Raw genomic sequence first — 25664 nt, forward strand, 5'->3', positions numbered from 1 at the left:
TGTTTCAAATGTTTGTTGGTGCCTTCTGTGTACATTTATATCATGGATCGTGCCTTCTTTAATTATTAACGTGTTTTATTTATTCGTGCAGTCAATTCATCAGGCGTGGTATCATCATTAGTATCAGTTGTTACAGTTGAACACAATCGGCTTTGTGGGATGATAGCGGGAGGAAGATAAAGCTCGAGACAGTGAGGCTGCATGCAGCATGGTTTGAGACCGGAGGCAACACATCTGTTCATGAATAGGGTGGATGGATGAACACTTGAGTGGCCCTGTTATAAGCCTGCTTCCTCACAAGTGGATGGACGAGAAGCGTGCCCAATCCTGCTCAAGAGCCTCGTTCTTCGGAATGCAGCATCGCTTTCCTGCCATTAGCGTGACACATTTCATCTCCTTTCGAAGCGAAAGATAAGGATACAACAGAACGACGAGGGAAATTATTGTGCGTAATGTGTAAAGGTCAAGTGTCTGGCGTGCATTTTGCACATGCATCATTTTTACGTGCAGTCAAAGTGTACTGGTCGTGCTTTGATTTCTAAATGTGTTAAGAAAGCTGTAAGAGTTAAGAATTGTTTCATTATACATAGTTAATCTGATATTTTAAATATTTTGAGATTTTTATTCTAACTAATAGTGTGATTTAACAGCGATTCTATCTTGAATCCTTTCCCCCATACTCTATATTACTCTGACATTTAAGAAAAAAAAAAACAATTAAGATACTGTAATAGATATTCTGCGTTGCTCTCCTGGGCCCCATTAGCATTATTTGCAAACATCACGATGTGTTTATCTCATCATTTCCAACATAGCTCATTTTTACTCACATTTTCAGACAAGCGCTGAATAATTATTAAAGTTATTCTGTGCTTCCTGCTGGTGAAGGCCCGTTTCTTTTGAAACAGTGACAAGGCAAAATGCCTGTGCCAGCAGCCACAAATTGCCAAAACACACAGAGCAGCATGAATACTGATTCTCTTGGTTGTAAAATGAGATGAAATAAAAAAAAAAGACTCTTCAAACGTTCAAACTTATTCATAGTTTTAATCAAATGCCAGATTCATTTCACCACATTTACTGTGAAGGCACCATTGTGCTCAAGCTGTTGCTTATCCCACTATTTATGAGCCACTTTGACAGAAAACTAAGGCGCCCACTCTGTAAATATTGTTATGTTATATATATATATTAATTATTTAAGATTGTGAAGAAGCTCCAATCCAGTTTTTTGTCCTGGGGAGCAGAATGTGTTGTACCTCCGGCCCAGACCGGAGCTCCCTCCAGCTAGCAGCCATCCATGAAATGAGAAAATCTATAATGCATTTAATTCTGTTCTCTGTAGATCAAGACTGTGTCTCCCGATGGCACTGCAGGGACTACAAACACTACATCGACCTTCTTCCAACCCTACTGCAATATCCATACATACAGTAGCTGCTACTCACAGTGCCCACCATCTCTGTCTCACACACACACACTTGCATGAGCCTCTTTTCCTGATCTAAATACTGAGGTCAGCTCTACTGCAGGAATGGGATATCCTCATATACATCTTTTTTTTGGCTCTCTCTGCAATGACCTCAGCATGCTGTGCCAATTGCACAATATTTCTGTGACTTAAGAGATGAATCCCCTGCTTCTTAATAATCTAAAGTGGATGCCCACCATAAATAATAATCAATACAGACTGGCATGCTTGAAATAGGCCGATGCATCCACTATTTTTGTCTGGGTTTTGAGATTTGAGTTTGAGATGTATTAGCTAGATTGCTTTTTCAGAGTGAGGTGCTTCAAGGTAAAGGTGTGCAATCACAGCAGTCAGCCCTTCAGGTGCTGAAAGACGCAGATTTCAAGCAAGATTTCACTGACTTTCAATTTTCTGGATGGTTATCTGGATTACATAATGCTACATAGTCATGCAGGGATTTTGTTCCTGATTTATAAAGACTTACAGAGGGCTGGGCGTACTGTGTAAACTTTACACTGGTCTTTAAGTTATCCTGTGACAGCAATTACTCATTATTAGAAAAAAAACTTGCGAGATCTTGAGCATTTCTATATTTACTTTTAAAATCCCCCCCTTCAATCAGCACAGATATTACTTCCCTTTCCATTATCGTGCTCTGTCTGTGATTACAGACCAGCTGTAACATCTGACGCTTGAAGTTCAAGTCACCCAAATGCTAAATGGACAAACAAAGTGTTACACATGCTACAGGAAGAGTGTCCCCCTCCATTGTTGTTGACACTGCTTATGCGTATGTGTCACATTCTCTCAGGGCTACTGCCTCACAATTTTCTGTTCTGTTGTCCTGCATGTCATGGCGGCTGGCAGGCAGGCCCTGCCTGACGATGTCAGTGCGGCTTAACTAACTAGGCCAATGCCATGATGGTTGGTTGTGAGTATCACCACCGTGGGTCTCTTTCAGCCCTCTCATCAGACAATGAAGGAGAGAGTCTGACAATGGATCCGCAAGAGGGTACACAGAAAAGAAAGGGGATAAACAGTATAATGGTGATTTGCTCCATTAAATCTCATCAGTGAGATGAATGAGAGTAGATAAGGAGCTGAGGGACAGTCACAGCCACAGTGAACCTCCCTCACTCTCTGTTCTCTGTAAAATGTCAAACAGTAATGGACGTCATTGTCACAGCATTTCATATCTTATGTTGTAGTTGTGACAGCAGCTGTTGTACATGACATTAGGGCTGCAACTCATGATTATTTCCAATAGCCATTATTCTACTGGTTATTGTCTCGATCATTTGGTCTATGAGACACCAAGAAATAGTGAGAAATGCCCAGCATAATTTCCCAGATTAGAGGGTAACACCTTCAAATTGCTTGTTTTGTCTGAATAAAAAATCCAGACCTCAAATTATTTAATTTACGATCATATGAGACAAAGAAAAGCATCAAATCCTTACATTTGAGAAGCTGGAATCATTAAATGTTTGACATTTTGCCTGAAAACTTATCTGATTATTTGATTATTACAAGTTAGAAGACTATCCACTTTCTGTCAGTGGACTAATTCAATAAACAACTAATTGTTTCAGTTGTACATAACTTGAAATTTTAAAATAATATGAGTGAGTAAATTATTTAAATTCAACAATCCCAACTTCAGGTAGGTTGGAAACAGATTCTTTTTTCTAATTTTTCTCGCTAATGGAGTTATTGCAGGACAGTTTCATAAGACTCATGAAATAGTTTCAGTGACCTTATTGGACTTGAAGAGAAGGAGACTGCCAATTTCAACTAAACTAAAGCAGTCCCACATAGGAAAACACTACAGCTCCATAAAGTCTCTCTGAGAGTATGGCTGCTATCTGCTGCATTTTAACGCAGTTTTATGTCCGCAGTTTTCTCTCCTTCTCTAAGTTATTGCCCATCTTTCAGTATTACTACACTTCAATCAGTTTTGGTTTCACTACAGAGCCTACAGTTATGATCAATGAACTCAAATCATCGACAGAGGGCTGCTAGCTCCACATGCTGGAAACCAAACATAGAAAAGCAATGCTAGAGCGGCTGCGCTCTCTCCCAGAAAGAAGAAAGATCCATCATTAAATGAAGCGCTTGAGTCATTTAAAGACTAGACGCGGTGGGAAGCACAGCAGGCTTTTATATTCAGGAATAATGCCGAAGAAGCACTGCGTGAAATTCAAGAGTGGGTGTGTCCCTGTCTAGGTCTCACTTATCTATGATCATTCAGTCGTGCCTTGACAATGTCGTGAACGCGCATGTCAGGTTCGCTGCAGAGATCCCACCGCCTCGGCTCTCACGATTAATCGCAGGGATGGTGTTGACGGCGAGAGGCGACGGGCGGCCAGTCTTACATGTTTAAATAGATGACAGGGCCAGGTGAGATTACATTGATACGGGTCGAACACAAATTCCCCGCAAACCTGCCGTTTGTGGAGGAAGACGACGCTGCCGGGCCGAGGACAACGTTAGCGTTACTGATGGAATTCCCAGCCGTCGCTAGACGGAGAAACCGAAAGGGTGGACTCGTTATTAATAATTAAAAAAAACCCATCAGCTGCTGAAATATAAGGAAAATGCATCTGCATCAGGTGCTGACGGGAGCTGTAAACCCTGGAGATTGCTGCTATTCGGTGGGAAGCGTGGTTGACATTCCGTTCACGGTGAGCTTTTATTTTGATATTATTTGCTTAAGATGACACCTATTGAAGCTAGCGACTGAGTAGCTAGCTGGGTAGTTAGCTAGCTAGCGCTCTATTGGCTGGAAACGGGCTGGCTCGCGAGCTAAAGCCCCGGCTAGCCGGGCAGGGTGCTAGCCACTCTGCCGCACCGAGGGGTTCACAAACAGTGAGTCGAGACTACTCGGAGCACCCTTATCGCAAGCCCCTCTCTCATTTGCCGTGACAGTCAGTCAGACATTGACAAGCTAACGTCCACAAGCGGATACACAATGGAAACGTCTGCATCTATTCCTTATGAGTAACGTTATACCGTGACGTTATTATTTATAGCTACAAGACGCTAGCCACTCAAATGACCTTTAGCTGCATCTCGTTACGTTAGGATACTGCAAGGGAATCCCTTTTGCGCAGCCATAAGATTATTGGCAAATATTTGCAACGCTACACGCTCTGGCCAAATGTTTGCAATGAACACACTACAGGTGACTGCGCACGGGGCTTGGCGAAATTGCGCACCGCCACAGGATGTTAAAGCTGTGTTTTTGCGTGGCGGCAGAACTAGCTAAGCTTGCTACCATTCGGCGTTAAATCCTCCTCACGGATCATTAGCTCGCTGTCATCCCAGCATCAGCTGCGCCAGTCGTGACGTAGAGAGCCATATATGGATACATGAGCTAGAGGGCTGAATGGCAGCGTGTTGGTGTCGAAAATAACATTCAAAAACGTGGTGCCATCTGTCCTCTTTTTGAGTTTAGCACAAGAGAAACCGCGTCTGCTTCATTGATGTCTGTTGGCCCCCTTTCCAGCTCACATGGGGGGGGGGGGGGGGGGGGGGGGGGGGGGGGGGGCTTGGCACCAGTCATTTAGACTATATGTATTAGCTCACCTGCTGATCAGTTACTACCTACCACATCCCATGTCTGCTATTTATTGACCTCTTTGGATTATGCTTGTTCTTTGTCTGTCTGAGGTGTCTTTGTGCCTCAAGTTGACATGACCGAGTAGCCCAGTCAATATTCCATTTAGTGCAGCGAGACATGGTAAGAACATACACAATACAAGAGAACAGCCCCTTTTGTGATGATGTGATGTGCAAAAGAGCAGGAAATATGACGTATAGTTCATAACCCAAACAGATCCTGTGGCTCCTTTGCTTAAAATGGATCAGATGAAGTTTAAGATGAGAGTGAAACGTAGTAGATGGTAAAACAAGCATCCTGAGTTGACTCTTACATCGAGAGCTGAGGATGAATGATGATGATTTTATTGACAGCTGGATGATCTGTCCTAACACCCTATATGGAAAACCCCTTGAAAGTGGAGAAAGTATGATACTGCTTTGTCATAACATGATGAAAATCAGAATTGAGGGTCTTTTAGTTTAAGATTCGTTCAAGATGACTACAGCGGATGTAGCTGCCTTTGCACCAGGACCAAATTCACATAGTCTTTTTTGACCACAGTTCACACCAAAAGCAACATGACTGCATTAGTTAAATTCTGTCAATACAGCCTCAGAGTAAATTCTTGAGTAGCTACGTTGCACGCCACCATCCCCTCATGTTGAGAACACAGTGTGCCTGTCTAATGGCGGCCAAATCTGGGCTTGGTCTGTTCCTCCTTCCTCTTAGTGAGGTGGTGCTTTGTTTTTTGTTGTCTTAGATTTTTTTGACTGACACCTTTTCCACCCTCCCTCCGTCCTTTACAATATAGTGCACTAATTCATCGTCCTTTTCATTTCTGTGAAAACTATGAATAGGACTTGTCCCCCTTTCCCTTTACGCTGACCCCAGATCAAGGATGTTTGAATGTAAACAGGCGGGCTCTGTACCTAGGGTCATATCGGCTCAACAGCATAGGACAGAGCTGGTCGTGAGGCTAAAGCCTGGCACGTCGCCACAGGGCCCCAGTTTCTATGCCTGGTGTTTTCTTTCTGTGTCTGAGAGGATATTTGAAGAACACTAGACATCATGTCCGATGCAGTTACACTCACCCTGACCCTTAGGCCTCCTAGGCCAGACCCTGACACACACACACACAAACACACACACCTAACCTGCAGCAGCCAGTGCACCAGCTCAAGTGAGCAAGCATGAGGCCAGCACTTCATTGGACATGGAGTCATTCCTTCTCCGTGCTGTTTGTTTCTTGCTGCAGCATGCCTTCTAAATGTTGCATGCTCAACTTTGTGCACTGGCGCATTGTCAGAAATAAAAAAAAGAGTTTGAATGATTGAGAGTAAAGCACAGATGTCCTGTTGTTCCAAGTTCTGTGGGCCCATGGATGGTGGGTGTAGTTTTGTGTTGAGAGCCACTGTCAGAATAGTTTGAAGTGTGAGTAGGAATGTGAAGGAACTAGATGGCAATAACCAGGAAGAGATCTTTTCAAGACCAAGAGAAAATTGTGTTCTTTTTCACCGTGGAAACATAATGTTAGGTGATTGTCAGTAATACAATAGTTACCATTACATGAATTGCTATTTCCAGTTTTTGTTTGTTCATAATGGTTCAAGTCTGTAATCAGTTGAATGACAGAAATGACAAAACAATCGTTCACCATTGTTTCAGCTGTTTAGTGTCATCTGTCTCTGTTATATTGTGAAAGTGAAACACTGAAGACTAGATGATAGTGTCCTCTTGAGAGGTTGTATAATGATGATTGGGAAGATTGACGGTTAAATGGTGGTTAGGAAAACTATTTCTGTCTGTTTTTACCTGTGGTTGTAAGTGCACATACAAACAGACGTTTGGGTTTGATATGCAGAGTGGCAGATGTGCGAGCCGCTAAAAATAGAATACACTACAAAGCACAGAGAGAGGGAGGGTGCAAAACCCACCCAGGCTGCATATTGCTTTAAATGTTGTTCTCTTAATAAATAATGGAAAGTATTTACTCGGCATCAGGATCTTGATCTGCGTCAGAATACAGATGTCATCACATAATATAAGAGTGATGCCAATTTTTTGAGATTAATTAAATCCTGTCTGGGAATATTCAAGGTTCTGTGTATTGTGCAAGTATGGATTTTGTAAAATTACAAGTGTTTCAGACTCGTGACCCATGTCCCTTTAAATTTGACGTGTCACTGTAGCAACACCAATTGGTGGAATATCTTAAATTTTGCTGGATTGCTACAAGTAGATATTGCCTTCTACATTTGGTTGAAATTGCAAAGTATATTCAGGTATGATGGTATGGCAGTACATGTGAAATGGGTCATTCACACAAGATGTTAGCCATCATTTACGGAGCCATGACATGGCACACCAAAACATGAATGACTAATCTTTTCCAAGTTCCTCAATTATGTACCAGAATTCAAAATAACAGAAAATCAGCCAAAATGGGTGCAGCATGTCTTAAACCAAAGAATTAGACCAAAGAAAAAATGCTTCTGTGTGCAACAGATTAAGAATTATAAGACAAAAGGTAATGTGCTTTATTAAGGATGACATGGTGGAGTTAGTCACTCCAGATCAAGCCATGAACTGTTCCTTACCCCGTGGCGTAATTGCCTACAAAATTTCATAGAAATTAGCCGTGTTTTGATGCTGATTATAGATAGACAGACAAACAGGATATTACCACCCTTGCCTGTGTTTTGAGATCCATTAAGATGCTGCAATTGCAGCCAGTCCAGCCGGATACACGGATGAAGTTGGTTATGTTATGGCCAACAGACAGAGTTGAGACGAATTCAAGCTGGACTTGCTGTAGCCATGCTGCAGTGAATAACATGAACAACAAGGCCCATATGATATGGCTATAGACAAAGGGATCAAAGTACAGGTCTGTGCTACAGGCTTTGCCAGGGATAATACAGGTCGACCGAGGGACCAGGTTACTACAGGCCAGAATTGATCAATTCTTGTTTTTTAAATATTTGCGGTTTTGACTGCAGCTTGAAGCCGGCTAGCTAGCACAAACGTGAAAATGGTCCACATGGTAGCAGCTGTGGCTGTGGCGCATTTTTGCATGATTGCGTTAGGCCTGGGGAGTGAGTGGCATTAGCAGAAGTGATCTCTCACTCCCTTCCTGTTATCTGTTTTCATTATCACTGCACACACTGTAACTGCATTCACTCTCTCACTTTCTTTTGCAATACCTTTATCCTGAAAAGCAGCTAAATCCCTGCCTCATCGTGTTTGCCATTGTTCAAGTAGCATTTAAGATGCTCTTAACTAGCAAGATGTCGATCCATCTCTGTAGCGCTCATCAGTAATATAAAGTGAATAAAATGAAAAGGACACTCTCAAGAGACATTAAATAAACTGGATGAGCTGCAAGGACAATACACTTGCATAACATTAACTTTCTTTGGCAGAGTTTGGAGACAAGCAGTTTTCACAGGACCACATTCTGGCAGACACAGTGTTACGCAGGCAGGTTTTGTGGTGAGCGTGCTAATAGCTAAGAGGCTAAAACCTCATTAAGAAGGAGAATTTGTGAAGGAGAGCCTTGTTGTTGCAGTGGAGCTGCTAGCACGGGACTAAGTAAAATTGGTCCTCTTGCAAAGACTCGGTTCAATACTGACTGACCCAAATGTGGAAAACCCTCTAGTAGCAGCATCATCTTCATCACTACCATGTGACGTCAGACACCTCAGTAAAGAGAAGCAGTTGTAGTCATCACAGAGGTTAGTGGGAAACATGTGTTCAATAATTTAGTATGGGCAGGGGGCGCTGCCACATATATTGTTGCATATGCATAATAAGCTTCTCAGGTGCTGGCCAATAACCAGTGACCCCCCACCCCCCCCCACCCCCCCACCCCCCCCCCGGGGTGTGTGCCACTCCTATGAAAAATTTCTGGGGTCGCCACTGAGTATGGCGCCTGAAGGATGTTATAAAAATGAGAATGACCCTCAATTATATTAAAATCATAGACTGCTCCCAACAAAGTTCAATGTAAAAAGCAATTCAGCAAAAAGTCACATGACTGCCCCAGACAATAGTTGAATAAGTGTTAGTTCACCTTCTACAAAGCAATACCATTGCATTGCAATTGTTTGTCTGCTCACCATAACTGGAACTGCTTTGTCAGTGTGTCAATGTGTTACAGAGGTAATATTTATCCAAAGGCAGCAACAGTCTTGATGTAAGCAGCTTTCATGACTGACAGGGAGGAAACCTTGCTGCTTCAGGGTTGCACTCATTAAGTCAGCAGATTTATAAGCTACAGATACTTCAGTGCAGCACAGACAGAATCAGCGGCTCCTCAGTGCGGTCTGTTGCTGAATCAAATAAGTATCGTGACAGCTAGCTAAACATTAAATTGATTAGAATGGGCAGACCTTCGTGTCTTCATTTTATTTTTTTGTCTGTCGCCAATATCGTTGCCCCTCAGCAGCTGAATGCAGTCATGCAGACAGATTGTTTGAAATCTAGTGCTTATTACAGACTAAAGTGCACTGTTTTTGTGTACATTGTTGAGATGGGAAGTTTTCTTGTTGATTGTTGTTGTTAAGTGTTGAACATCTAATTATCTATTAAAACACCAGATAAATGTAAAAACTGATCTATAAATTAGCTCAAAATCTCTCAAATCTCTTATATTACTTTATATGACTTGTGTCAGTGTTAACCACGATGCCATTTATCAGTATTATGCTTGATGTTCTGCGCATTGTGTGCATGTGGATTTGTGGATGATGAAAGAAATACATGACACACACTAAGCCCAAACCAAAAGAATAAAGCAGTGATGATGGGTCATCCTGTGTAAGGCAGAGTTATGCCTACCAGCCTGCCTCAAGGTCCCACCAAGTCCAAATTACCTTGCTGTCAAAGAGAGTAAAACGGACCCACACTTTTTCTTGTGTGTATGTGTGTGTGTGAGAGAGAGTGTGAGTGTGTGTGAAATAGAGAGAGAGAGGTGCAGAGCAGTCCTAGACAGTGCGTGACGGTGACCGCTTTTAATTCCAGCTGTAATGTGCAGGAGCAAATGCCGCAGTAATAGTAAAGCACACACTGCGCCACCCTTACTCCTCTGTCTACCTGTGTCTCACATTTTATGTAAGAGTATGTAAAGTGCAATCGTATGACAATCTTCAGTATAACTCCGTCCCCGGCTGTCACGTCATATTATACCGCGGGCTGTAACGCTGTCCTCTTGTGTGACCCAGTGGTTCCCAGCCTCTCCTCTTGTTCTCCTGAATAATGAAACACACAAGCCGTCACCCTGGCTGTACTGTTGCTTCGAGGCCAGCTTGCCTGTCTCCCAGGTGCTGCTGCCACTGCTGCCGTTCTACACATGGCCCCCAACCACCAGCAGCCGCCATTGTATCAGTTTACCTTGCTGCTCGTAATCCAAATATTAACACACTTCTGCCCGCTAAGCCTAGCGTTTAGCATGTGCTGTAAATTTCTGCTTATTGCACATGAGTAGGTGTCATTTTTTTGTGTAGTAGATCTGTAAAACAGCATCGTATGTTAGTTGTTAGGAGGTTTCTGTGCTCATTTTACCACGACAACCTGCCAGTGTTATGGTGGTTTAAGGTAGCTGCCGTCCCCTTCCAATATCTCACCCTGCTTATGCAATATTCATATTAGTGTCATTGAATGCTGTTGTATTTATGTAACATTTATTAAGTTGTATGTAGACTATATGAGACATTAAGTTAAATAGTAAATGTGACTGAGTGTCTTCCAGACACATTTAAAGCATTAATGTATTTTGCACTTAAATTTACAACGTAAAGTTCCAGCTCTTTGTAAGCCTGAACCGTTCAGAATAATTGGAATAATACCAAAATCATAGTATGGACAAGTGCAGTATCCAACTCTCAGGCAATGGCTACAGTTTTGTGATGGAAGGTAAAATGTGCCATAACGTGCCGTTCTAAATGAAGCATTGTAGTGCTGCAGAGATGCCCCAGCCTACAAATCACGCTCTCTGGTTTGTGTTTGTGTGTCACCAGAACACAATGTCATAGTGTTTTTTTTTTTCTGTTTGCAAGGCTTTGGTGCACTGTACAAATTGCATCCACATTTTGGACATTTATTCCGCAATTTATTTTACAGTTTTTTTTATTTTTATGATCAAAATCTGCGATTCTGTCTGTTTTTTCTGCATTGTGGAATTTCATAGGGCCCTATTGTCTTTTTTTTTTTTCAGTGAAAATGAAATGCAAAACTAAATTTTTTTGCTAACATCAGGATTCCTATGGCACTTGCAGTATCTGTCAAAATAATTGAAATGTGGCTTCTTTTCTTTTTTTTTTTTTTTGCATATCTTTCATCCCAAGTGTTGAAGTCTTATTTGTTTATTGTGGCTCGATCTGATTTGCGTCCTCTTCCTGTTCCCGTCTCTTTTTCAGGCCTACGGCTCAGGTTGTGATGTAGTGATCTTGGCGAGTGACTTTGAGTGTGTGCAGATTATCCCGGGAGCTCAGAATGGAAACATACAGGTGGGCTGCGTGGAGTGCTCCCACCAGCTTGGCAGGGTAAGTGTTGGCTGCACCCTCAGACACACTCCCACATGCAGTTTTTATTTTTCCACGTAGCCAGAAGACATTGTCAATTACGCCGAGCATAAAGAAGTACATTTAGCCCCGTGTTTGCTGCTGTCTTGTACTGCCCATGCTTTCCTCTCCTTGCCATCTCGCTCTCATGCACCACTCCCCACCTACCCCTCTCCTGTGGGAATGGCTGTGCAGGAGCACTGATGGGGTGAGTAATGTTGTGATGATGAACACAGCTCTTTATTTTTAGATTGCTGCATCCTACGGAAACACAGTCTGCATCTTTGAACCTCTTTCTACCAACCCAAACAAACGCCACAAGGTGAGCACAAATGTCAGCATTTTAGAAATAAATACTGGTTTCAATCAGTACCCAGTGAGTTTAATCACACTTGTGTGCCAATAACATTGCATGGTGTGTGTCGCTCTCCTATCACTAACAGCAGCTTAACTATCAGTGGCAAAAGACAGGACAGTTCTTCCTCGATGCCATCACCTACAACCTGGCCTGGGACCCACAAGGTACGCCGATGCTTTCTGTGTTTAACTGATTCACTGTCTGACAGAATTAATCCACACTACGCACAGCTCCGATTACAGCCCCCTGCGGTTTGTCTAGAACAACATGTGCATTATGTAAGAGTCACAGCGTGCATGTGGCTCTGTGCGCTGTAGTTGCCAACGTGGGACGAGAGGTGTGTAACATAGTGCTTTTGTGTCCTCAGGGAACCGTATCCTAGCAGCAACTGAGCGGCTCCAGCTGTGGGCTCCACCGCTGACAGATGCCCTGATAGAGGAGGAGGATGGGCAGATGACCGAGGACAAGCCCCACCCCGTCCTCAATGACTGGAACTGTGTCTGGCAGTGCAAGTACGTTTTGCTTCAGTGCATACTGTAAAAGCATGCAACATGATTGGCATGGAAAGAAAACATTGCTGCTTCAAGGTTATGTACAAAAGGCCAGCAGCAGAGTCACAACCCAAAGATAATTGGTCTTATCCAAGTATCATTACGCAGTTGCTTTTGATGTAAACTGCCCCTTACCGATTATTGGTCAAGCAAATATGTAAATGACTTGACAGCTAGCTAACCAGTTAATTGATTAGTCTGTGTTTAAATTTTCTTCATTCTTCCTCTCTGAGCTCTTGTTTTGCTGTCTTGTCAGTAAAAGCTTTCTTTAGCCAAGTGTCACTGATAACTGTAAGTGAAAGACTGCTTTGCTCATCTTTGAAAACACCAAAGTTTACGGTCAATTTTGTGATAGAAAGTCGAAGCGGGTTTGTTTTTTTCCTGTCAGCTGATGCGTTTAGCTTTCTTTTCTGTCACTCATGCAGTAAGAGTTAGTACCTGCGCTGTGCAGACAACATAGCAACTGTAATCTTTCCCCTTGAACTTTGTGAAATTCCAACATTTTGCCAATAAAAACTTACAGGCAGTTACTGATTATCCAAGCTCATCTGAGCAGGTTTGTATGCACTGCTGTAAGCCGCTCTTTTGAGTCTGTGGCCTGTGCGTTGAGCTGTGTAAACAGACAGACATATGATACCATCTGAGTAATTGTCATCTGATGACACACGTGCACATTCAGGATAGCAGCTACTGTAGAACAGGGGAAGTGCGAGCTCTGAAATTACCAGCAATAACTCATGTGCAAATTAACCACAGCAAGTACACAATGACAGATGACAGCAGAAGCACTTGTGTGTATTTTCCGTAGAGAGTTTCCTGTGGAGAAGTGAATATAGCTGATATCAGTGTTCGTGCTTTCTCTCAGGACTGCTGCATCCGTTCACGTTGCCAAGTGGTCTCCTGATGGGGAGTACATTGCAACAGTGGGGAAGGTACGTGATTCACGCAAACACGTTACAAAACAACAAATTGTTGGGAAGTTTTTGTAATCGGGCGTGTGGTGATGTTCGTGGCGATGCATGTGTTTGCATACACAGGATGACTGTTTACTAAAGGTGTGGTATCCCACCACGGGCTGGCGCTCTGCAGTGGTGGTGCAGGACATCTCCGATAAAAAGCCTCCTCCCGTTCACTTCTCCTTTGTTTACCTGGCTCATCCTCGCTCGGTCACTGGCATGTCCTGGAGGAAGACCAGCAAGTTCATGCCCAAGTAAGAAAGCACAGGCACAGCGGCCAGAAACACAGCACATGCTCCAAGGTGCTCATTTTTCGGCTCAAGAAAGAGATTTTGCCTCTTTTGAGTCATGTGTTAAAGAACAGGATTGTTTTTTTTTTTTTTAATCTCTGTTCAGTGCTGATATTGACTGCATGATTTTTATCTTGTCTGTTATACATTCCTGAATGTGTTGGGTACATATGAAAGGTTTCCAGTTGCATTAGTAAAATAAAAAAACCCTGATCCCCAGTCTTCAAATATCTAGTGTGCCGTACTTTCTCAAATGCAGCGATGAAAAAAAAGCTTCACTTACACTCACATTTTAGACAGTTGAATTGGTGGTGGAAGCAGTCAGTTCTCTGTATGGCTTTTTCACTGAGCGATTTAGTAATTTCATCAATTGAATGCAGTCTGTTCTTACATCTCACTTCTGCCTTTCCTTTCTCTTCAAGCGAAAGATCACAGGCTGAGCACAGGGAGGGGTGCAGTGTTAGTTAGACATACTCTCAGTTTGTATTCAGAGCATCTAACAGGTCCATTTAAACAGGGTTTTTTTTGTGAATCTGTAGTGTTTCACTGGATCTTTGGATAAGGAGCACTCTGGTTGTTTGCTCTCATGCAGTGAGAATCTGGACATGTGAAATTTTATTCCACCCACTTGCACTCCCACTTTATTTATTCCTTTTTACAGTATAACTCAATGTGTCTGTAGTAAGAGTTGTAAGATGCATTTGGCTTTTTAGAAAATAGTTAAATGACAGTAGAGACGGTGTAGAGTAAATCACACCATTGTATGTTCATTTGCCACATACTGCTACCAGTTATATTTATTATTGATTCCATAATAAACTGTAATGTGTTTATTTAATTTATTAAAAATATTGGACAAATTGAGGAAGAACAAAGTAATTATTGATTATGTAAGACAGTTGCTTTCTGCTGTTGTGTTCTAGGGGTTCGGTGTGCAATGTGTTACTGACATCCTGCGAGGATGGTGTGTGTAGGTTGTGGTCGGAGACGCTGCTACCAGAAGACAGCCTGCTTGGAGGACAGATCTCTGAGAACACACAGTCCTTCAGCTCCAGCCTGCCAGGCTTGGCAGGCAATAAGGACAAGATCCAGCATGCTTTAGAGGTACACTTATTAACTCAGTCAGCTCTGACCAGAAATAATTCATGAGGGAATATAAAATATGTGCTATTTCTGATTCAGGAATTATCCAAACCTGTTCTGTGTCTTGTTCCCGTGCTTTATTTGATTAGTCAATCCACCACCTGAAGCATCTGCGTCGGGGCCGGCGACGGTCCTCCGCTCTGGTGGCGCACAGTGAGCTGCTGCCCTCTCAGCTTAGCACACAGGACACACACACTCACCGCCACATCGCTCATCATGCTAACGCGCTGTGTCACTTCCATATCTCAGCCAGTATTAACCCCAACACAGGTAGGTTGTCCTTCGCTGCAACTGGCTCAGGCTTGTTTATGTATTTCTGATAACAGAAATGGCTTCTATGACAGGAATAAATGAGTCAGTGCAGCCGTGAAAGCTTGATTAATTCTTTATTGACCCTTTTTCTCATTATATTCATCCATAATTGTCCTCCTCCTCCTACCTTCCTCTTCCTCTGTCAGATATCCCGTCAACGCTGGCTGATTCTGCAGTGTTCAACCCAGACGATGGCACTGGTGGCGGAGGCTTCGTGGTGCACTGGCTCAACAATAAGGACCTCAGCTTCACTTCCTCCATGGAGCTCTTCATGCTGCAGCTCCGTAAGTTCTCTGAACAGCAGCTGGAGCAGACTACTGAGGACCCCCTGGACCCCGAAGGATCCCCTATGAAATTTGACTTTGGTATGACCCTCAACCAGGCCAGCACGCGTTCCTTAAAACACAATAGCTTAAAAGCAACGTCACAGTCATATTGTAAAAGCACATTGTTTTGTGGCTTTCCAGACCTGGACGAGATGTCTGACAAAGCCTCGTCAGAGCACGGTGAAGAGGGCGAACCGGGCGAGCAGGGAAGCACCAAGGCATCCTCCCCGGGATCCAGCTCCAGCATGCCTCTGCCCTCCATGCTGCTGGAGAGGAAGATGGAGACCCTGACCACAGAGTGGAACAAGAGCCCAGACATGCTGTTCACCATCCACCCTGCCGATGGATCTTTCCTGGTTTGGCATGTGAAGTACTTGGACGAATTCAACCAGGGCATCTTCAGGCAGGTTCAGGTGAGCAGAGAGTCAGGAACATTTTTTCAAATTAGTAGCTCTTCTGCTTTAAACTCGATAGTGAATCACTTGCTCGCTCACCGGTCACTCACTTGTACACACACAGTGGCAGCAGTGTAGCTGTACTTACTTTGTCTAAAATGTAAGGTGACTCAGCACTCCCCCAGCCTTATGTAAGACTCCTAATATCCCTTTTCTCTCCTCTGGGAGAGATACACTGTGCTCCTACCTGCATGTGGTTATCGTTCATAAAACTATTTTCTGAAAATTGATCTAATCTTGTCTTTCCTGAGAACTGTTTATTTCATATTTGGAAATGCAATGTAATGTGTATTATTTACATTCAACTTGATGAATCTTCACACCTTACTTGAAAGTTTTCAATAGTCTTATTCTTGCATACAAATGAGGAGGGATGTTTTTAGGCCCCAAATCTGCAGAGACTATTAATTTTCTAATTTTTAATTATTGGTCTGATATAAATACAAGTTTAAGTGGGAGAGTGCAGCTCCTGAAATTACAAATGCAAAGCAAACACAGCTAGCAACGTTTAACCCGTAAAGGCATCCGTTAGAAATGAGAAATCACAGATTTGTTAGTTTACTGAATCCGTGAGACTGAACTCAGAGTCGCTCACTGGTGCGGCCAACTAATTTTTCACATTCACACGCTCTAATTTTCACTTCTGTATGCAGCAAGATGCTCGTACGTAAAGGAAGGGTAGACCAGATGAGGTCTGCTCTGGACATCTCTACACCTGGGTTCCTTAATGTCTTTACTTATTGCGATCACTTTACTTGCATTGCTGTGATATAGTGCTGCATGCAGACATATAGCTATGGTGTATGTTATTATCAGATCATAATGAGAGAACACACACTTTGGCCTTGTCTAATAAGAGCTTTATAATGCTGTATACAGTATACCCTTGTTTTTCGCGGGGGTTACGTTCCAAAAAGAACCCGTGATAGGCAAAATTCGTGAAGTAGAAACCTTTATTTTTTTTTTTACAATTATTATACAATTAAATACTCTATTATACATTGAAAAGAAAGAACAAACCATTTTACAGGCTCAAGCATTTGTTTCACAAATAAAAGTACTTTAGAAACGTTTTTTTTTAACAAATAACTTCTGTACTGTACTGTCAAATAATAATTTTAATCATCAATGTGAACAGAAGGCTTCAAATTGCAGAGATTAGCACCGCCCACCGCGACCCGAGTAATTGGATTAAACGGGAGAAAATTAAAAATGATTATGAAAAAATACAAAGTACAGTCGGACCAATAGTGACTCAGGTGTATTTCACTGCTCTTCAGACTGAGCCGCTGCATCCTGACTCCGCTCTGCAGTGTTTTCTTCTTTTGAAGCCCGCGGTGCAGGTGTGTTTGTTCGGGAGAAGAACATAGTGATAGGCTAAACTTTGCACGTACGTAATGTAAATTTGGCAAGCTGTTTTACGTACGTGTACATATTAAACTGCAACGTTATTGACGCACAGGTAGAGAAGAAGCGGAGTGACTTTTTAGCCAATCAGAATGCAGAACACAATGCACGATGCAAATCCGTGAAGTAGCGAAACCATGAAAAGTAAACCGCGTTATAGCGAGGGATCACTGTACACATATAAGGTCCATATACTGTGCACTGTAGAAAGTGATGGTGTATGTGTGTAATATGCAATAAGCTGTGTATGTTTCTGGTTCAGATGTCAGCATGCACTAGAAAGCCAAACAGCATATTGTTAACTTTGTTGCTACTGATGAACTAGACAAATTGGTATGAATTGCTTAGTAGGTCTTAATAAGGCTAAAAGACTGTAGAGAATGTGAGCCTGTGTTCCTAATGATTCTTACCCCCCCAAAATCTCCCACCAGGTGTCCTTCTCCTCCCGTATTCCAGTGGCATTTCCTACAGGTGATGCCAACTCGCTGAGTAAAAACATCCTGATGTACGCCTGCACTTTGACTGAGGGCGAGAGCGCTGGGGCAGGGGAGCCGGGTAGGGCGGTCCAACGTGTCTCCCGCTCTGCTTCGGCCTCAGCCGGCCTGGGCTCGCCCGCCCTGGCCCCCTCTCCCAACCCTCGCCTCGGCATCAGTCCTGCTGTCATGATGGTTTCCAAGCATGTTGATGGATCTCTCAATCAGGTAAACGATTGTTGGGGACAAGTTTGAGAGTTTGGGATGCATCATTTTTTTCTTCCGTGTTTTTGAATGACGATTGTTGACTAAAAACTTAGCCCTCACTTCATTTTTTGGTTCCCTCTGTCCGCAGTGGGCAGTGACATTTGCTGAGCGTTCCGCCTTCTCCAACGTGTTGACTGTATCTCACAATTTCCGGTACTGCGGCCACCGCTTCCATCTGAATGACCAAGCCTGCCACACCGTGCTGCCCCTGCTGCTGACCTCCTCTCACCATAATGCTCTGCTCACCCCTCCCTCCGCCCCTGGCAGTCTGGAAGGAGAGCAGCCTCCTACCTTTCCACTACCAAAGGGACTTCCCAGGTATAGAACAGAGGGAAAGCAGAGGAAGAAAAGGGTGTAAATAAGAAAGTTAAGAAGAAAGAATAAGCAGAGAGCACGTGGTTGGAATGCCATAGATGCTGCTTATTGTAACACACTTTCATTCTGTAAGCGATGGGCTTGTTGTCCTCTGCATGAATGAGTTCTAGTGATGCGTTGCTTTTCCATCAGCAGGAAGCAGCTTCGTAATGCAGCTACAAGGACTTTCCATGACCCCAACGCCATCTATAGTGAGCTGATCTTGTGGAGGGTGGACCACATCGGGCCCCTGTCCTGCACCGGAGGGGTCTCTGAACTGGCCCGCATCAACTCTCTGCACACGTCTGCCTTCAGCAATGTTGCTTGGCTACCTACACTAGTACCCAGCTCTGTGCTCGGTAAACACACCATGCATTTTTAATCAGGTGGAAATTTTAACCTCAGTGATGAATGACAGTGCCGAAACATTGTGGCTCTGAGAAAATACTTACCAAGAACTTAACCAGAGCTTGAATGTAGAAGGGGAAGCTTCACTGTTGCTGAAGCGTGTGAGCTTCTGCTTTTTCTCATAGAGCAAAATTATTTTTGGATCGCTGTATGTCAAAACAAAACTGTGCTAAATGTATGCACAGTATGTAATGGCATTTAGGCCATGAAAGTGCATACCTCAAATGTGGTGCTGTTTTGCATGCAGATTAGCACTAAAAAGTTCCTCCATGCCTCATTGTTGCCTGCCATGATATAAATATATTTTCATGGCTGTGCTTTGAAAGACAGTATATATATTATATATAATTATAATTTTCCAATTAATATCCACCCTGGATCTAGTTTCTCTCTGCTGCCTGAGGAAGAAATTAATCTTTTAAAGTAAATCTTTCTAAATTGTGGGATTACTATTAATTAATAATTTAAAACTGCCAAATATTTAATGAATTTCTTTGGATCAATATGTGTTGTAGCCAAAATGGTAATGAATACATTCTTTGGCACTGCAGGACATTCCTACAAACTCTGTGTTCTGTCCCTCAGGAACTTACTGTAACAGTGCCAGTGCCTGCTTCGTGGCATCAGATGGTAAAAACCTGCGTCTTTATCAAGCCGTGGTGGATGCCAGAAAACTACTGGATGAGCTGTCAGATCCTGAAACATCTGTGAGTGGACACACACACACTTGACACTGCACAGGAAAAAAATAATGTTGCTGCTTATTGGGATGTGATGAACTCTGTTAAGAGTATCTGTTCAGTGAATTTCATGTATGGAGGTCCTCATGTGTCACATTGTGGGTCTTTAAACCTTTTACCACAAAGGACCAGGAATCGAGTCCAGACCAGGCTTGTGGGCAACCATCAGTCGTGAAACATCACAAATCTGATATAACTACATCGTTCACAGATATTAAACTCTTGTTAGCCAGCTTTTCATCATCTGTGAGCTTTTTAATAATTTCCCTTTATCAAAACACAAAACACCATAACATGTCGACCTTACCTTTATTGGAAATGTGGCCATTTTCTTAAAGCTGATTTTTCTATTTCTTGCTTCATATCAACCACAAGCCTGTATTACCCTGCACACTGTATCATAGCATGCAACATTATCACCACAGGAGCGGTTTCAAATGCAATACTCGAAATGGATAATTTACCATTTTTCATGTGCGTGTCCCTGTTTAGAAACTGGTGGGCGAGGTGTTCAACATCGTCAGCCAGCAGTCCACTGCCAGACCTGGATGTATCATTGAGTTGGACGTCATTACGAACCAGGTTAGCATCTGCTCTGTGTTTTTCACACCCACCTCAGGTCAGTGTTGGACAGAAATGCAGGGCTTGAAATCCTGAAACCTTGCGATCAGTAGACATAGTAACCTGTTTGATGCTATTTCCATGTGCACCCAGTGTGGCGCCAACACCCAGCTGCTTCATGTCTTCCAAGAGGACTTCATTCTAGGCTACAAGCCCCAGAAAGAAACAGATGCATACACGCCGGCCTTTCCACCTGGTGAAGGTATAGCACACTGTTGAATTAAAACTCTGTACAGGTGCGTTTCATAAAAACCTGATTTTCACTAGAAGAAGACAATAATGTAATTTCACTATACCCAGATTACCAACCTGCCCCATTCTCTGAGAAATTCTTCCTGGTGGTGATAGAAAAGGATCTCAACAGGAACTCTGTCCTGCAGATGTGGCACCTGCACCTCAAGTCTGTGCAGGCCTGTGTTGGTAAGTGTGTGGCCCTCCCAGCTGAGCAGTTATTGGCATAACTGGAAATGAAAGCATGAATTTTAGATGATAAGCCTACATTTTTATCTACATCAGACTTTCTCTACCGAGGTGTAGGCCAGCTATAATATTCCTGTGTCTCTATCCAGATGAGCCGAGCCCAGATTACAGCTTCCAAAGCCAGCTTATGGTTCCCAATCAAGTTGTGAATGCCGACTCATCTCCGGAGACCTCTCCTATCAGACCCCTGCCCAGGTCTGCCTCTACAGCCAACTTACAATCAGCAAGCAAACTCATCCTCAGCTCCAAGCTGGTGTACAGCAAGCGGCTCGACCTGCCCCACGGGGTGGAGGTTACCAGGGCCACCCCCTCTGCAGGTTTGTTGTCACACATCTGACTCACACCATCTTGTTGTTGCCAAATTAAAAGGAATGTGCAAAAGCAGGTTTTTTTTCCAAGGTTGTGTTGTGGGCATAGTCCTGAAAAAGGTTGACATTTATGTTTGGGCACCATTGGTTTAAAAATAAAATAAGAAATATGAAAGGCGCTTCTATTTCTTTGGTTTCCATCTTTAAGTGAGGTCAGGCAGTTAGCCACATGCTATTTAGAAAGCAAGAAACCAAGAAAGCAGGTTAATGCAAGTAAGGATTGCCTCCTCTCTCTGCTAGGCCACCTGAGTTCCTCCTCCATCTACCCTGTGTGCCTGGCTCCATATCTGATTGTTACGACCTGCTCTGACTCTCGCGTGCGGTTCTGGCACTGTGCTGTGGAGTGTGATGACGGGTATAGCGAAGACGACCAGGACAACCGGGTGTACCGCTGGGAGCCCTGGGCCCTGATGAACGAGGAGGAAGACAACAACAGTGCCGTGTGTGTGTCAGGACGGCCCGTCGCTGTGTCCTGCTCATACATCGGCAGGCTGGCCGTGGCCTTTAAAAAGCCCAGACAAGGACAGGTAGGAAATTGGAATTCGGCTCTGTAGTGGTGTTTTCAGTATTCACTAAAAACCTATAGCAGTGTGGGAATTCATTTTGCTGTGGCAATCACCTTGAGGTGGAAAATTGCAATAAAAATGTAAATGCAGTGAGTAAACATCATTTGGCTATATAGGCTGGATCCTCCAGAAATACATAACAATTCCGTATATCAGCATATGAATACGTATTTATGTAAAGCGGAGAATGGCAAGGGAGGAACTCGATTAGATAAGCACATTATGCATTGCAGCGCGTTCAAAATCTGTGCTAACAATCAGTAGCCATTAGTGGAAAGGAAGTAATAAAACCTGACTGTCTGAGCGTCCTGCAGCTGCTCTGTGTCTGAATTACGTGCAGCTGGATGTCACTGAACAGAAACCAAGTTGAGGTCTATGAGCGGTATTCTGGCATATATGTCTGTCTAGCTCAGGATTGAGGCCTACATCCCTTTGTCTTGTGTTTACCGTATGCCTGATGGACCGACACACAGTGTCTATCTTCAGATGTGACAGAAATCAGTCACTTTAAGAAAGCACTTGTCTTGTCTTCAGCTGCAGGGCTCCGGAGAGGACTTCTCCATGCACGTGTCCATCTATGAGTGTGAGTCTACCGGTGGCTCAGAGTGGGTTTTAGAGCAAACTCTCCACCTGGACGACTTCACCAGACCTTCGACAACCCTGGATCCAAGAGTCAGCGTGGACTCCAACCTCTTCGTGTACAGCAGGTCAGGAGAGCATCGCTTGTGTGTTTCTATCATATTCTGGCAGACGCTGTATGTATACCAGTTAATGGGTGTTATAGTAAAGATAATAATTTTCTACATGCCAGGTCTGACCTGTACATGAGCAGAGACCATAGCTCCCCCAACATTAAGCACTACGTTCACCTGGACTGGCTGTCAAAGGAGGATGGATCTCACATCCTCACCGTGGGAGTTGGGTCCAACATTCTCATGTATGGCCGTATCTCTGGCATGGTCAATGAGCAGACTAGCAGCAAGGAGGGGGTGGCTGTCATCACCCTTCCGCTAGGGGGCAGTATCAAACAGGGGATCCGCTCCCGCTGGATCCTGCTTCGGTCCGTGGACCTCCTGTCCTCAGTGGACGGCACACCGTCTCTGCCAGTCTCTCTGTCCTGGGTGAGGGACGGTATCCTGGTGGTGGGCATGGACTGTGAAATGCATGTGTACGCCCAGTGGCATCAGGACAAGAAACCCGGTGAGGGGGAGGAGGGCAATCTATCATCCGCAGACATTGCTGGAGGTCAAACTGCAGGTTCCTCCTCGGTCTTCGAAGGGAGAGCCAGGTCTAAGAGCGTGTTTGAAGGGAGTGCCGCGGTGGACGAGGCCCTTCGTGCCCCAGCAGGACTTCAGGAAGGGGGACTGTTTGAGGCCGCTCATTCGCTGTCCCCTACTCTACCCCAGTACCATCCCACACAGCTGCTGGAACTAATGGACCTGGGCAAGGTTCGCCGTGCCAAGGTGGGTCTCTTTCCAGGGATATGTGGTGATCTAGCTCATCTAATCTGCATTGTTTTATTCCCTGTATAACCTGCTGCTCTTCTATATTTCAGGCCATCCTCGCTCACCTGGTGAAGTGTATTGCCGGGGAAGTCGCTGTGGTGAGGGACGTGGAGGCAGGTGAGGGCGGCGCCAGGAGACATCTGTCTCGGACCATCAGTGTGACTGGCAGCACGGCAAAGGACACCATTGTGGCTGGCCGCGATGGGGGCAGAGACTACACGGAGATCAACTCCATCCCTCCCTTGCCTCTTTATTCCCTCATGTTGGCCGACTTAGACACCTCGTACAAGGGAGCGGAAGAGGCTGCTAAGGGAACTAAGGTGGCAGACGGCGAGGGAGCCCAGAAGTCCACAGAGGACCAGTATTCTGACCTCTTCCAGGTAGGTAGAGTTAAGAGAGCTTTGACAGAGAATTGTTGAAGGTGTCGTCCACTGATACTTTTAACTGCGTTCCTCCTGTGTAAACAGGTGCCAACAGTCACCACAGATGACTTTGTGAACTTTGCCACCGACAAACCAGAGAAGAAGTCTCGAGTTATCAACCTCTCTCAGTATGGACCTACCTACTTTGGACCAGAGCATGCTCAGGTATATTTTAGAAGGTGTTCCCATTAAAAAAAAAAAGGGAATTGCACTGTTAATGTAGGCTTTTTATGATAAAACCCCAAAAATAAATATTGTTTTCATTCCTCAGTTGTATTAGAATTAAGTGGTAAATAAAGATTTAATAGCTTGATAATAACAAGTTAGTGATGTGTGATACGAGAAGTACAATAATAGCCATGTAATGTCTTGTTAACAAAAAATGCCAATAATGCAGTAATCTTGTGGTTTAGTTTCTTCAGGGTAGTAAAGGGGAGGAGTAATCACCATAATAACATGATAATAAAAGACTGATCTGCACATAATACTCCAGTTATATCAGAATAATGTTTTCTTAATGAGTATTTGTTTCCTATTGTATAATCTTTGCTAATTCAAAGTAATGAGAATATTAAGGCTTGGTAATATTTAACAAAGTTTACAGTAAATGCTCACATTGTAAATTCCATCAGTGCATCAGTACAGCATTAGCATTGCGTTCCTTTCAGTCTGTTATGAGTTTTTCACTGCTCCCCTCCATCATTTTCTTCCTTTGTTTGTCCAGGTATTGTCCAGTCACCTCATGCACTCCAGCCTGCCGGGACTGACCAGACTAGAGCAGATGTTCTTGGTGGCCTTGGCTGATACGGTTGCAACCACCAGTGCTGAGGTCGCCAGCTCCACTGATCAGCAGTACACAGGTTAGTAAATGTATTTGTGTGTGTAAGTTACGATCATATCATATATGATATGTAAAGTAGATATATAGCAGAGTAAATATATCATATTGCACCAAGGCTTATTTGGGTTAAAGAGTCTTTCCCTTGAACATAAGCCATCACCACATTAAAATACACAGTAAACACACTCTAACACAGCCTTAAATCAGCACTGACATCTATGTGAGCTGTGGCAGTCAAAGCTCATAGTTATTACCTTGATTGAAGTTCTTCCATGTGCCCATTGAAGTGTCGTTGACCACCGACCAGCTCCAGGGTCTTTATTCTATCTCTGTCCCTACACTCTGTCAGGTGGGAGGACAAGGGACACGAGTATTTTTCCTTTGTGGATGAATAAAGTATTGCCTTATTTTATATTATGTACTCTTAATGTAAGATACATGATGCACATATACCTGTAGAACAGGCTTGTGTTGGAATTTGCCCATTGTCTCGCAGTCCATTAACTGTTACCCTTGTTAAGAGATAGTATTTTATTAAAGTTGAGTAAAGGTTATAGACGTAAAAGCTAAGCATAATTTTTCTTGATTGTGTGTTCCTGAATATTGTTAAATCTCCAGCCATCAAATCTTTATCAACATAAACAACAGTGCTTGTACTGTTCTTCATTCACTGTATATAAGCAGACACTGCACTTTTTCCCATTATCTCTGTCTTTTTTCTCCAATTTTCCATCCTATTTATTTAGTCTTTTGAAAGGAAGACATTAGCAGGTTGTTCCAGGGCTAAGTAAGCACAGAAAGGGTAAGAAGGTTCATGGACAAGAGATTCAGACAGCATCGCATGAACTCAAGTGATACTGGACTTTTAAAGGGTTTTTGCTCTCTGGGTGCATTTTCACAGAGGGGTCATGAAATATCAGTGACACTGCTGACGGCTCCCTGGTGTTGTGTTTTTGTAGGTGCTGAGGCTCTTGATGAGTGTGGACTGAGGTACCTGCTGGCCATGCGTCTTCATACCTGCCTGCTCACCTCTCTGCCCCCCCTCTACCGCATGCAGCTCCTCCACCAGGGTAAAACACACTGCCGCTGTGGCACACATATATAAACGTCCTGTATGACAATGACATCACTATATTGTTGTTTAGTGGTTATAAAATGAAGATTTCTCGTGCATTTAGTCTTGGAA

General features: G+C 43.5%; 1 protein-coding gene across 5 annotated transcripts in view; it reads left to right on the plus strand.

Moving 5' to 3' along the window:
• Window positions 1-3773: 3773 nt before the first annotated feature.
• Window positions 3774-25664, plus strand: part of dmxl2 (Dmx-like 2) — a 41192-nt gene continuing 19301 nt past the window's right edge. Inside the window, exons 1-26 of one of the 5 annotated variants that reach the window (XM_041943530.1) lie at window positions 3774-4155; window positions 11492-11617; window positions 11886-11957; window positions 12079-12157; window positions 12361-12505; window positions 13410-13476; window positions 13582-13754; window positions 14714-14894; window positions 15023-15203; window positions 15392-15610; window positions 15713-15984; window positions 17865-18134; window positions 18262-18491; window positions 18684-18886; window positions 19521-19642; window positions 20168-20257; window positions 20390-20498; window positions 20597-20716; window positions 20866-21093; window positions 21385-21671; window positions 22245-22417; window positions 22522-23173; window positions 23266-23595; window positions 23683-23802; window positions 24362-24497; window positions 25438-25548. In XM_041943530.1, the coding sequence (XP_041799464.1) occupies window positions 4069-4155; window positions 11492-11617; window positions 11886-11957; window positions 12079-12157; window positions 12361-12505; window positions 13410-13476; window positions 13582-13754; window positions 14714-14894; window positions 15023-15203; window positions 15392-15610; window positions 15713-15984; window positions 17865-18134; window positions 18262-18491; window positions 18684-18886; window positions 19521-19642; window positions 20168-20257; window positions 20390-20498; window positions 20597-20716; window positions 20866-21093; window positions 21385-21671; window positions 22245-22417; window positions 22522-23173; window positions 23266-23595; window positions 23683-23802; window positions 24362-24497; window positions 25438-25548 (4783 nt within the window). In that variant the 5' untranslated portion in view covers window positions 3774-4068. Of the gene's footprint in view, window positions 4156-11491; window positions 11618-11885; window positions 11958-12078; window positions 12158-12360; window positions 12506-13409; window positions 13477-13581; window positions 13755-14713; window positions 14895-15022; window positions 15204-15391; window positions 15611-15712; window positions 15985-17864; window positions 18135-18261; window positions 18492-18680; window positions 18887-19520; window positions 19643-20167; window positions 20258-20389; window positions 20499-20596; window positions 20717-20865; window positions 21094-21384; window positions 21672-22244; window positions 22418-22521; window positions 23174-23265; window positions 23596-23682; window positions 23803-24361; window positions 24498-25437; window positions 25549-25664 lie in introns of all 5 variants that reach the window. The other 4 variants (XM_041943498.1, XM_041943506.1, XM_041943512.1 and 1 more) reach the window with 4 other exon arrangements.

This window comes from Chelmon rostratus, chromosome 1 (assembly GCF_017976325.1).
Source record: "Chelmon rostratus isolate fCheRos1 chromosome 1, fCheRos1.pri, whole genome shotgun sequence".
NCBI lineage: Eukaryota > Metazoa > Chordata > Actinopteri > Chaetodontiformes > Chaetodontidae > Chelmon > Chelmon rostratus.